Source organism: Ostrinia nubilalis, chromosome 9 (genome assembly GCF_963855985.1).
Source record: "Ostrinia nubilalis chromosome 9, ilOstNubi1.1, whole genome shotgun sequence".
Taxonomy (NCBI): Eukaryota; Metazoa; Arthropoda; class Insecta; order Lepidoptera; family Crambidae; genus Ostrinia; species Ostrinia nubilalis.
In genome coordinates, this window is record NC_087096.1 from 15,988,703 (window position 1) to 16,003,452 (window position 14,750).

Genomic DNA, 14,750 nt, shown 5'->3' on the forward strand with positions numbered 1-14,750 from the left:
CAGTATAGCGGTAGGGTCACCGCGAAGGGGACCTGAGTCAGGGTTGCTAAGTAACGCGCCACAAGTTTGGATGCAGATATTGATTTATTTTGTAGTTGCCGTCAGCTGATTCATCTAACTGACTGTTGCGAAATTGGAAATCCAGATGTCAATGGAATTAGTAAATACCTCAAGTACTCGGAGAGTAAAGTAAGGCATTATTATGCGAATACTATAAATACAAAAATTACTCTGTCTGTTGATTCCCGCTGAATAATACCGTTGATGAAATTTACTTTAAATGGTTTTTGGTGGACATCCGCAAAGACATGATTAATTCAACTTATTAATAGCAAAAATAAAAGTGAATTCGTTCATTATAAGTCTACGAGTTTTTGTGAAACGGACTTCTGACTACAATGATAAAAGAAAAAAAATCAAGTGAAGAAAATGATGAAATAGAATTTGGGATATCAAAATGCTTTTAATAAGAATCTGCATTGCACTAAGATTTCAAAGGTTTTATTACAAAGTCTGGCCAAAAAGATTTTTATTCCTTTGTTTTCTAGATTCAAAGCAGACGAGACCAGCCAGGTCTAGATGAAGATACAGCACGAGCCACGAGCAACCATTGAATGTCGACACGACGCGACAAAGAGGATGAAACAACCAGAAAAAAACAACCTTTTTACGACTTGAGACAAGTTGAAAGGGGATAGGAAAATACCTGCATTGTCTAGAGAGGAAAAAAAAAGATCGTAGAGTAGACAGACAGACATTAACTAGACACTACCAGAAACAGTGACATAGTAAATTATCTGCAGGATGCCTCCATATGATGATGAATGGAAAATTTATCTACTCTCTACTCATTTTATCATTATTTATTTATTTATTTATTTATTTGATCACCAACAAGGTTACATTGAGGCTTCACAAAAGTAACTATAAAAAATGACACTTGTTAAATTATGAACATTTTAGCCTTCAGAACAGTTGATTATTAAAGCAAAAATCAACATCACACTAATATTACAAAGGCGAAAGTTTGTGAGTGTGTACTGTGTACTGTGTACGTATGTTTGTTACTTCTTCACGTCTAAACGGCTTTAATGATTTTAATAAAATTTGGTATGGTGTTAGCTGACATGCTGGATTAACACATAGGATACGTTTTACCGCGGGTAACACCGCGGGGCACAACTAGTAAAATATAATTAAAACATTGGGTTCCCCTCCCTAAACAACAACTTCTTTGTTTGGCCCTTATTATCATAATTATGTATGTAAACTGATAACTGTTTGGCAACTTGAAAAACAGAAAAGATGGAAAAGGTTTCCTAGCTTTTTAAATGATATTAAAAGATTTATGTAAGATATTACATAACAACAGTAAACGACTCTAAGGCTGAGTAGCACCATCTTACTTTAACTTTGACAAACGTCAAAAATCTGTCAAACTCCATACAAAAAACACCGGTTATCGTTAAAGTTACGCTCAAAATTAGGTGGTGCAAGTCAGCCTAAGACTGAGTTTCACCAACTTAGGCTGGGTTGCATGCACCATCTTACTTTAACTTTAACAAGCGTCAAAAATCTGTCAAACTCCATACAAAACATATCGGTTATCGTCATAGTTACTGTTAAAGTTAGGTGGTGCAACTCAGCCTTACTTTAACCGTAACTATGACTTTGACAGATTTTTGACGTTTGTCAAAGTTAAAGTAAGATGGTGCAACTCAGCCTAAATCAATCCTAAATTAGATAGTAGATTGCTACTATGTAATGTGTTCTTTAACCATTAAATGATTTAAATACTTATAGAAGACTAGCTTTCCGCCCGCGGCTTCGCCCGCGTGGAATTTTGTCTGTCACAGAAAAACTTTATCGCGCGCGTCCCTGTTTCAAAAACCGGGATAAAAACTATCCTATGTTCTTTCCCGGGACTCAAACTATCTCTATGCCAAATTTCATCAAAATCGGTTGCGAGGTTTAAGCGGGAAAGCGTAACAGACAGACAGACAGACAGACAGACAGACAGACAGACAGACAGACAGACAGACAGACAGACAGACAGACAGAGTTACTTTCGCATTTATAATATTAGTTGGGATAGTTGGGATGAAAACACACATTTTGCATTAAGTTGATGACGTGCTCGCTCAAAGCTTAGAGTTTCAATCTATTTGGAAAATCAGCTGAGGGGGGAAACTTCTTTGCGGAATGTTGTGATTGTCTCTATCTCTCTCATGTAGGTAGTATCCCGATATTAATGAGAGGGATGGAGAATTGAAAGATTTAAGATCGTTTTCTGAAAAGAGAAAACTTACTTACAGTATGAATCTACACTCACGATGGTACATAAAATAGTAGGTAGTTAGTTATTATAATTCTATCAAAGTTTTGCGGTAAACTTAGACTGAGTTGCACCAACTAACTTTATCCGTAACTAAAACGATAACTGTGGGCTGAGTGTGAGTTTTCTTTCATCAAACGTCCTTACTAGTGAGTTAAAAAAATGTATCAAAATTTTAGTTCTGGAACGTTCCCGCTAGGGGCGCTGTACAATCCGGTCATACATTTAATGTCACTTTTTTACGCGGTCGACATCGAATGCGTTCGACGTAAACTCACACTAGGCCCTCTAGTGCTTTTTGTATGGAGTTATTGGAGTTTAACAGATTTTTGACGTTTGTTATAGTTAAAAGATTGTGCATCCTTATAGTTAGTGGAAGGTAAGGCAAGCTATATGTATTTAGGATCTAGATCTAGATGTTACCAACATACTAATAAATAATTTTAAGAACCTATAAAATGTAGATTCATAAATATAAACCTTATACTTGAATCCCACACATGCACGGTCAATTTATTAATCACAAATCACTTGAATGAAAAAAACCTGAATATTTAAAACCTAATCCCGACAGGTATCGAACGTGGGACCTCAAATATTCAAAACCGGTACCCACCGAGCCACCGGGGCGTGTGTGAGTCGTTTTTTATGTGGCCCAACGCATCGAGCAGTCGCATTGATTAAAATTGATTAAATTACTCGAATTCCTATGGGGCCCTCGAATTACTTTTGACAGTACAATACAAACACATTATATTAATGGAAGCACGAATATACCGAGTAGTACACGATTAATCTTGCGTAGTTAAAGTTAACGATAGAAGGAAGGAACACTAATGCTGGGTTGCACCATCTTACTTTAACTTTGACAAACGTAAAAAATCTGTCAAACTCCATACAAAAAACACCGGTTATCGTCATAGTTACGGTCAAAGTTAGGCCTTAAAAAATACGACTGCCAGAAAAAAAATATTTTTTTGAAGTAGAACCACAAAATAAAACCTACATTTACCGGAGTTAACGGACATTTTTTACTATTATTCCAAATAATTTTGTCCAAGTTCATAATATCTTTTTATTCAAACGTTAAATTTTAAAAATTCAATGTATAAATCGAAATAAATTACTAATGAGTTTAATTTGAAATCACTAAAACCGTAAACAAGCATGTAAATAAAGAAATGACAAATGTTTCAACAATGCAACACCGATATGGCTAAAAATATACAGTTATTTCAATATAATAATAAAATGATTACATTTCATTACATCATTACCCGAAGAGAAACAATTAATCGCCAACAACCGGGAATATATCAATTTTGCATGCAATATGGTGTAATACGCCGGCACATCAAGTTACCCAGTAGGGGCACCTTATCCCACTGTAATACAGGCTATTTTGCATCAAAAATTAACAGTCTGATGAGCGGTCGACTGTACCTAATACAACGGCTCTATAAAAATACCGATTGGATACAGCTAACGTGCATTTGCATCGGTTCATTTTGTTCTAACCGACTAGACTAAGAGCTAGTGAACGCCAGACCTATGTCATTTTATAAGAGCTGAAAGTTTTTCAGCGTATGCTCCCAACCCAATTATAGGTTAGCATTTGGGCAAAAATTAGAAGTAGTTTCCTCATCGGCCAGACAGTTTTGACAGATCCAACTCCTTGCCAGACAGTTTTTTTAGGATAGTCGCCAAAGCCACGATGACCCCAACTTCATGATGCACCAACATTCTAACCTAGGGAGCATACGCTGACAAACTTTCAGCTGTTATAAAATGACGTAAGTCTGGCGTTAACTAGCTCTTAGTCTAGACGTTTTCTTACTTATTAATATTCAAATCTACACTCCTTAGTAGCATAGATATGCTAATGTATGGACTTACATACTCACTTCAATGATTATTTAACGTTAGTAAGAAACGATCCCAATCAGCAAATATTAACACATAATGGCACAGATGGGACCAGCAAGGAATATTAATAAGCCCACAAAGAAATGTCAGCGTTTGTAAAGACCTACTATCACCTTTTTAACCTTTTTGGTGTTAACTACTGACTACTGAAACCGCAATATACTTTTTGAACATTTATGATGTCCTGGTAGGTCAACCAAATTAATAGTTTTACTTCATGCATTTATTCTAGAAATTACTAGCTAAATTAGCTCTAGTTCTAACAATGCTTTATTAAAAACAATTTATACTAACTACAAGATGCAATAGTTAAGTGGGTTCTTAAAATGCTCTCAAATCTAATATATCCATTAAACCACAGCCCTTTTTGATTCCCGATAGGGGCAAGCTATTGATTTTTTATTTAGGAGGGAGGACAAAATTAATGTTTAGCCAGATATGACGACGGTCACAAATTCACAGTTCATGGGGTCATTGACAAGTATTCTAAAAGTATGGACCACAATAGTCACAGCTCTATTATTTTCTAAATACTTTAATATAGAATGCGTAAATATCTCTTTAATTAGTACTAAAAGACGCAAAACAAGGTGGTGCTATTAGAAAATACCTTTTGAAAAAAAAACAAAACGCAATCGTTGCATTCAGAATGACCGCCAAAAAAAGTAAAAATGCGCGCGAACCGCCCCCTCACAGACTATAAAAGGCAGTATATTGTAATTGTAGAACTGATTAGCATGTAATTGGCTGGTTTTTTGCCATGTAAATAATTTCCAAGTTGATAATATCCGGCGATGCTATCGGTAGCAGCGAACGCGTTTTATTTAACGGCTCTCTTTATAGCCTTTGCTTTTCTTTTATGTACGATTTTTATGATAACTAAGTGTCCCGTTAGGAGCCCTATATTTACTAGGCTCTAACTTTTTACAGGTATTTTTAAGTATTGTCGCATAATAGGATGTTTTCTTTGTCTTATTATGTCGTTTACAGTTGACGTAATCATTATTCCTTTTTGAAAACTGGACAAGAAAAAAAGAAGTTGATGCAGTTTACCGACAAAGTACTGCTAAAAAAGGAACACTAACAATTTCAATAGACCATTCTCAGAAGTGAATGCATTTATAATGCATGACTGCGGGCAATGAAGCAATGGAATAGTTTCATAGAACACCTGAATAAAAAAACATTGCACATCATGTATTGAACTGCTGGATAGTACGTAGAAAAATTGGGCACCTAAATAATTAGCTGCTTTTCATATAGTTATCTAGAAGTATTTCTTTCTTAGCCCAGCGAAAACTAAAAAAAAACGACTACTAAAAAAATCCCGATGATAAAATAGAGATCGGAGAGTCAACTCTCAGAGTTGCAAGGACCTAAAATTACAAAAAATCTCATTAGGCAAAAGTATACAAATCACTGCTCTAAGGTGATTCAAATTCCTGCGAGAATAGTGAAGAAGTATCTGTACTTTAATCTACTCTTATGTTCTTTAAATCTAATTATTATTTCGCTTAAAACTGTTCACCTACGAATACGAAACTGTCTGTCCAGATTTACGGGGTTACTCCGAAAAACGTTATGGTTATCCGAAGTTTTGAATGTTGCCATTCCTCTCACGCAAAGCAAGATGTCAGCATGAGCGACAGTGACAGATAGACCTGAAAGTATGTAAACAGTGTTTTGGATTAACCCTACTGTAACGTGGTATCCACAGCTCTTTATGCCGTGTTTCTTATGCAAATAAATAATTTCAATTTATCTTCTTTTAATTTCAAAACAAAACTACTTTTTTCACCCATGTTAACCCTGGCAGGAGTGGCAGGTGGTTACATTAGTCCACGTCGCGTCGCATGTCCGATCATGCTTACTTCAATTTTGCATTTAAGCGGAAACGAAACTGCGCCGGCGCATAGTAATGACGTCGTTTATAACAATTGCCCATCGGGTCACGGATCGTGCCACGAACAGCTGCGAGACATGATCGATTGTGGTTGCCAGCAGATCAACCTTAACTTTGAATTTTAAATATTGAATTTACTGCATTAATGTCACTCACAATTTGGCATTACAAAACAATAACTAGCCTAATATTATGAAGCTATGCTTGTGATAGGAAGCACCACTCTTCAAGTTTTCCATTACTTCATTAGTAATCTATAGTAAAACTAATTCTGGAACCGAGATAAGAGGAATATTGAGCAAGCAGGTACTAGGTATGTGAACGACACACGATATAGTTTAGAAGCGGTTTTATACAGTTTCCAAAAACTCAATCATGACAGAGATAAGTCTGGTAGAGAAGACAAACGATTGTCAACTGCTCCAACTGACTGCAAAAATACAACCAAAAACTGCGGAAAAAAACTGCTACACAGTTGGCTATTCTCTGATGCGAGAACCAGACGTGGGTCTAATGACTCTAATGAGTTCTTTCAAAGTAAAGCCAATTTGCGGATTCCTGTACCACACATAGCGTGCGTGAGCGTAACCTTGATAATAAACTACAATAGTTTGTTCGTCTGTTTCTCTTAACTTTAATGGAACAAGAGGAGAATCAAAATACTACCCTGCTAAACCCCGAACTAGCTTAATAAACGCGTTATAAATTCAAAGCCCGACCAAATTTTGCCAAGCGAATCCGCGGAGCAAAGCTAGTTAATTCAGCTCATTAGCGATGCAAAAAGACCCACCTGCAGCGGGATAATTGATTGAGGCCCCGTATTAATCATTAGGCGTCCGCAAAAAACGGCAGAATGCAATAAATTTTGAGTTGCGTAAGCGGCGATGCCTTCGGGGCATTGTCGCCAATTGTAAATTTATAATGTCAAACACGGTCAGTGTATCGTCCAATTGACAATTAACGCACTTATGTTCTAAGTTTTAATATAATGTATAATGTCGAAAGCTTTTTATAGGTTTGCGATGGCATTTTGACTAGGTTCGCTGATTGCTGGCTGATGCAACACGCAAATAGAAATATAAGCATGAAAAAAAGACAAAATTACGAGGCATATGCACAGGTAATATAAGAAATCGAGCAAAGAAATCAGGTTAAGATAATCATAAATCGATGTTACATTACATTGCAAAGAAAATAACTCAACTCATTGCAGTTATTAAAAAATACACCAATTAAGTGACACCATTTCAATCAACGGGTTCAGCTGTCGCCTATACGATAAACAAACGCCAACGAAATTGTTGTCCTTTGCTAATCACTTTACGGTAGTTAATTGCTGAAAATATTATGTCCGCGGGTAATGACGGCCAGTTTGGAAGTGGCCCTGACCTGGGGAATACGAATGGCTAATTATAAATGGGACAAAGTCGGTGTAAGCTCTGAACTTTGTTATCCTCATACATACTATTTACTCTATTTTTAAAATTTTGTCATTTTTGAATGGATAGGATTAGTTGGACTGGAATTTCGCCTATCGTGAGAAGTATCAAGATTAGGTATGTGACATTTTACTGATTCTTTGTTAAAAGGAAAAGGATTCGACCCAAATAAACATGCAAAGCAGTAATAGGAGGTTCATCGATAGAATTAGAAGAGACAAAGTGTCGTCTTGAGGATAAAAGACGCTCTCATAAAAACCGTAACCGGCTTGGAAGACAATCTAGCCATTAGTTAGGCCATTGTTACTGAAGCCCTAACTAAATCTGAGGCCCGATTCTGGACAATACTTTTTAAATTTCAGTGTCTCTGTCGCACAGCTTAGCAAACCGGCATGCGTGAGAGAGACTGACGTAGCGGATGTTTCGACATCGCCTTGCAGGATAGACCCACCCAAAGCGATTACCATATAATTGTAGGATACAAACGGTGTGCGCTATAAATCGCATTAGACCGGTGCTCACACGAGTCGTGCGCGATAAATTCAAGTCGGCTTAGGCTGCAGGGTCCAGAGTTAGCGAACGCACGCTTCGATTGTTTTCTACAATTACAGGGAAGGGAGTTCCACAATTTAACTCCTACGCCCTTTAATACTTGTCCCCTTTTTGGTTCGGGCTAGTGATATTTTATGACGTTTCATATTTCGAGTCTTTGACAGGAGTATCTTCAGGATTAGATTTTAATGGAACTCCTAATTGAAAACTGCGTGATTCTATTAGTGACATCATTCGTCTAGTTAAATCTAACTAAGCAACAATAGAAAACAAACTAACAGACGTGGCTTACCCAGTAGTAGCTTAACGTTATTTTTGTCAGGTTACAAGAACGAATTCTCTTTACAAGTTGCATGTCATAGAAAAAGGTCTCGTCATTTTCCAGACAGCAGGTCATTGATAAATCATTACAAGTATAGTCAACTGCGACGACTGCAATTAAGACAATACATTTTGTTCCAAAATAGCACATATTACCACGATATAAGACACTTTATTATGAGCTTGATGTGCAGCTGTTTGTACCTATCTTTCAACATCGATCATAGGTGTACCAGGATCCGATCGATTTCAATTCAAAAAGCGGGGAAAACCACCGACCGCCCGCGGTTTTCCTCGTAATGTCGAGCGGTTGGCGTCTTAATTAAGCAAGCAAACTCCCATGTATGGTGGCTTTTAGTTCACATGTCAGTTTAAATGGAAATAGAGCAAAAAACATTAAAATGGAAACAGAAAAACCACGCGTTGTGTGTTAATTCGTGACATCTGTCTCAATTGAACTGTATAAATATGTGTTATTAAGGTAAAACCACGTAATTATGCAATTAAAGTACCAAACAAATCCCTAATAGACAATGATATAACCAATATTAATTTTATCCAATTATAATATTGCAAACACTTGCTACATAATGTATGATGTTAGATTGTAACTTTGTAAGACCTTAACATTTATTGATGATTAGGTCAACCTGTAACCTGAACTTTGTCTTGAGAATACCACCAAGTGACCTACTCTAGACCTCCGAAGGTTATAAGGATTGTAGAGAATATAACAACATCATCATTGACGAAGCAAGAAAAACCTTAAGGTTTTGTTGTCTCTACATTCAAGGAAAATACGACTGTTGATTAGTGCGTGAAATTATGTCTCAAAAACTTCCATTCACATCTAAAACGAATCCAAACAACAACATTAGTAATGTTTATAGTAATGAGGCAACAACAGGCGGACTCGTAACTTCGGCGCCGGCGCAGCCCAAGGTGATATCTGGAACTCGCGTGATCCCACGATAACGAATATATACAACGCTCAATTATACTGCTTAGTTAAACGCCTTCTACACATGTACTGCTGAAGTTCATTAAAATTTATGCGGAAGCGCGAAATCATTTACAAGAAGTGGAGCAACCAGTAATCGCATTTTCTGAAAATTTATACGTATTCTGTAGATGGTAGAGTTGATTTTGTGTTGGAAACAACTCCTCTGGCCTTCGATAAAGTTTAATTTACTTTTTTTTCATTACCAAGCGCATCACAGTAAATACATAGAGGTACCAGGCTCTCAGAATCAGTGAGGAGGTTGTCCGAGCGGTCGATGGCGTCAGTATCGACTGTCAGTCAATAGATAAGAAAGGCCTCGGACGCAAACATAGCATAGCGTTCCGAGTCGGCACGCGCGTTGCGCGCTTCGTGACTGCGTGTTTTAAATGAACTACGATTTTTATCTAAGATTTATTTCTAAGGCACTCTTGCGCATCATTCTGTATAGATCGTTTCATCCACGAAGATGCGTCCCGCCAGCGCCAATTTTTGGTAGATGGAAGCGCGGGTTTGCGGGGAGTTTGATTCGAGCAATCCGAGCGTCATTATTGTAGTGTGCGTGTGCACTCATGTATAATTTAGCGTGGACCGATAAAACTGAATGCGGAAGAATGGTGGGGCGCGTCTTCATGGATGAAACGACTTATAATCTAGGGTTGGTTAGCTGTCATTTTGATTGGAAAAATCAAATATTTGACACTCCTAAATTAGAATAACAACGCAAAAGAACTCTAAATACATGTGGCATAAATGGCGGACTTACCGATGTCATGTAATCGTTGCTGGTTGTCTTTCTGCTGCGACAGCGCAGCCAGCAGGCCGGCGTCGCCGACTCTCTGCCGCGCCACCGCGATCCCAACGGGAATGGAACCTGGGAAACAAGAGATTCAGTCAGATGACATTTGATACTGTTGATTTGCTCATCAGCTTTGATAGTAAGAAGAAAGAAAGAAAGATACATTTATTACAATGGACATCACCCAAATACAGGCAATTACATAGACATGACAGTGGCACATAATAATGGAAGAAGAAAAAATAAAAACAAGAGTAAACTGAGCAGTTCCACCCATCCCCCAACAAGATGCCCACTGCAACGGGACCCCACTCAGCATGTGCCGTGGCCCACGGTGACGAAGGCCACGGCGCTGGTTTTCAGTGTGCCCCATGCCGAGTGAGGTTCACGGACCATTGGTAAAATAAATAAATCATAGAATCTGTTCGTTAAGAAGTTCTCATTTGGGAATATTCTAATAGGTTCCTCACTCACATGAACTTTCATAGCTTCATACATATTTTGTCCTTTTCTTAGGTCCTAAAATTCCAAAACTAATTAATTCCTCTTCCTCTCCCAAACCTCATCAAATAGTTTAGTGGTGAAAACGTACAACTTTCGGATTTAGGCACAGATTCAGATTTCGGATTCATTTCTTAAACAGAGTCTAACTTTGAATAGCTACTGATCTAGCAAATGTTATGAATAACTAGCTTTTGCCCGCGGCTTCACCCGCGTGAAATTTAGTTTGTCACAGATCTTCATAAATTATAGCCTATATGTTATTCTGGGTTATAAACAATAATACTGTAAAGTTTCATCAAAATCCGTTCAGTAGTTTTTGCGTGAAAGAGCAACAAACATCCAGACATCCAAACTTTCGCATTTATAATATTAGTAGGATAATTAGGTATGAAGAGATTTTTCAAAATATTTACTTGGATATCGTAGTCAGAAGCTTTTAAAACTAGAGTTAGAAGGAGGTAGGATTTTTGCACGGGAAGTAAAACAGAAGGATTGGAACAAGAAAAAGAGGCAACTTTAAAAATACATCTTCAAAAATCTGTCAAACTCCATACAAAAAACAACGGTTAGTGTTATTGTTACCGTTAAAGTTAGGTGGTGCAACTCAGCCCAAGTTAATAATAGTTACTTTCCTAACTCGACGGAGTAGGCGTCGAACAAGAACATAAATTTATCATTTTCCTTATTTACCTAGCTACTATTTTTCGGAACCCATTACGTATAAACGTGCTAAATAAAATTTTCCTCAACTATACCTGGTATTTTATTTTTAGTACACCGTTAATCCGTTCTCTATTTTAATTCAAATACGTCAACTAACACACAGATTATTATAATTATTACCTGTACCAGTTATCGCTACGAAAGCGATAATTTGTAAAATATTAAATACTAGCTAGTAAATTAGGTACCTGACTAATTACTAATAGATACTTAAACACTTGTGAAGCTTTATTTTATTTTTTGTTAGTAATCTTTTTTTTTTTTTTTTTTTCATTAGAGACTTGCAATAGGTATTTTATTTATTGGAGGAAGAATTTAATTATAAGTTTTATGCCCGTTTTCACCATCAATCCCTAATTTTTAGTTGACCCCTAGGTAACATATAACAGGAATTTGTTTTCATAGGGGTCACCTAAAAATTAGGGATTGATGGTGAAAACGGGCATTAAAGTTTTAAATATTGTAACTTTTAGGTAGAGTACTGTCGGTCGATGTAAAAAGTACGGCTGTTTCATTCCTCGCGTATCAAACAGCGCGTGGAGCCAAGTCCATAGCATTAGAGTAGGCGCACACCGTTGATTTTTAGTTGACCGATAGTTGTGCCACAGAATAATAATAAGTACTACGTACAGAAGTTTTACTTCGCGAAGGTATTTAAAAAAATTTATGCTCAATGTCATTAACAATATGGTGTAATTTAGCCTGTCTTAAGAGTCAAGCACCATTTTGTTGACAAACGTCAGTGATCGGCACTGCGCCGAAGTTATAGGGTTGACTTTGGTAAAATGATGTGACGTGAGTTGCCAAACTGCGGAAAATGGCGGAGGAAATACATGATTTAGCATGAATTATCATGAATAATATTAACTACTTATTTACCTCTCAGTGTCCTAAGGCAACTTATAAAAGTACATTCTGTGTTTTTATTATTATTTAGGCAGTTAAATACTGCACAGTATTTAGTACACCATTTTCTTTATTTTCTTCCATCATACTCAAGAATACGCGTGCGTGAGTCAATGTTCTCGTATGTAAGGCCTTGTCGAATAGTATCCTGTAGGTGGGCCATCGTGCGTGTTTTGTTTTCGATGTAAACTCGCGGAGATGAACAGGCCTGGACGTTGTGCCCGATTTTAATTTGTATGAAGAATCGGCCAAATCGAATCGGCGTAGTGTGCGCACTCCCATACATGCCCATACTCAACTGTCCGACTAAACTATCGGCCGACGAAAAATCAACGGTGTGCGCCAACTCTTACGTGCTACATTCGTACGGCACATCCCATTGAATCAAATAGAGACAGATCTGTCTCGTCACTCGCACACCTTCGGACGCCTTCGGTTTGATAGCTGTCTCGCAATCTCGAACGCGGAGGTACCAGGCGGGCAGAAGTGTGCATGCGTTATCTGGTATTTGCATCGCCGAAATGAGCGCTTCGAAATTTGAATACGTGTATGTGTGTGTTAGATTGCCAGCTATGTGTTTACAAACGAAAAGAGGTCTAACTACTTACGCGTAAATTGTGAAGGGACAACCTATTTTCATATTTTTTTTACTTTAATTTTATCAAACTTCGAAAATATGCAAACACTATGCACACCGGTTATGGTTTTAGTCACGGTTAAAATAAGGTCAACTCAGCCTTAGATAGATAGGCAGACTTTTTAAATGGAAGGAAGAAATATAAGTATGTATTATCAACTTTTAACTATAGACTAACTTCTGGAAAGAAATACGAGTGAAACGTAACCCGGGTATTCGAATTTCAAATCGCTGGTAACCGACTTGTTGTTGCATGAAGGTCGGAATATAAATTGTGATTCTGGTTTTAGCTTATGTATTAGACGTTAAGTCAACAAACATAAAATGTTGTTACCTATGTAGTTTTTATGTTGACTAATATTAATTATCATCATTAATTATTCACACAAAAAAGTCTGACTAGAGTAATTTTGGTACTCGTATAATAATAATGTCCCATCTCATAATTTGAAATTTTGGCGCATAGTTCGATAATATAAAATAAAACGTTTGAAAACGACCGCAAAACGTATCACCAATTTATAAAATAAATAATGGAAAAGTAACTCTTCTCTTTCTATTAGGTCTTTTTCATTGAGGGTAAAACACTCTATTTGTTAGACTAGTATAGACTCTGATTGTTATTTAACGAGGATGAAATAGACAGCAGCAGATCCTGTCCTGCTTGTGGTCCAGATAGCTATACGCGAAACAGCTCAAGTTACAATGTTGTCCTAGGTGCAAAGCTAGATTATGTATGATAAATAGATAGATAGATAGATAAATCATTTATTTGCATACACTTAACACACATGAAAAGTAAAGTTGCAGCATAACAATATTCAAATATAACAAATAATCATAGAAACTCACCGTTGTTGAGCGAGGGCGGTATAGGCGGCATGGGGGGGTCCTTATGTCCTGGTGACGCCTGTTCAAGCTTGACAGCCACCAGCTCGGACACGTGCAGCGGCGGCGGCTCGCGCTTGACCGCCACCTGCACGCCAGGTGCACCTACTCCCAGCCACGTCACTGGGTTGGTGCGGCTACAACCGCTGTCTGTGTGCATCACCTGGGAAAGGGAGTTTGATTAAAGGTCGTCGCACATTTATCAACCCGGAAAGGGATCGTAACCGTATCAACTCGAGGCGTTCAGTGGTAATCTACGAAGCGCACCCATTTTCACGGGCTCCTAAATTGTTTCACCCACGTTTCAGCAGAAGTAACATTCGTTAGCGCTCCAAAGGTATTCGACGAATAGTTCTTGCAGTTCTCTATTAAACGCGCTTCGAGGAATACCTCCAGAATGCTTATTGATAATTATAAGTCCGCTTTTTGCATAGACGTAACTCTAACAAAAACTACTATGTTTAAGAATCACTTCCCTGCCACTCAATCTTTAGGCAAAGCTTCACATCATTTTTTTTATTAAGGTTACTGAAGTATTTCTTCAGGACGTAAGCTGAATACCAATCAATCATGATTTAACTGCATTATGACAAACTGAATCATTCATGAGCAGTCGCCAATTAAAAAATATTTAAAAATTAAACAGATTGACGTGATACATACACATTATGTCAATCTGCAAATTGCATTGTCGAAACACTAATAGAAATCAAGTCCGCATTTAATTAATTTGTAAAATAAGATTTAAAACGACAGCTACAGGAGCTCTTTAATTGAAGAGCTCGATATAATTGAAAATCAAAGCAGCATTGTTGGA

General features: G+C 37.4%; 1 protein-coding gene across 1 annotated transcript in view; it reads right to left on the bottom strand.

Annotated features, from left to right (window-relative positions):
* Window positions 1-14,750, bottom strand: part of LOC135074747 (protein winged eye) — a 130,929-nt gene that overhangs the window by 31,767 nt on the left and 84,412 nt on the right. Inside the window, exons 6-7 of the mRNA XM_063969117.1 lie at window positions 13,898-14,096; window positions 10,243-10,350 (exon numbers count right to left, since the gene is read on the bottom strand). Coding sequence (XP_063825187.1) covers window positions 10,243-10,350; window positions 13,898-14,096 — 307 coding nt within the window. The remainder of the gene's footprint in view (window positions 1-10,242; window positions 10,351-13,897; window positions 14,097-14,750) is intronic.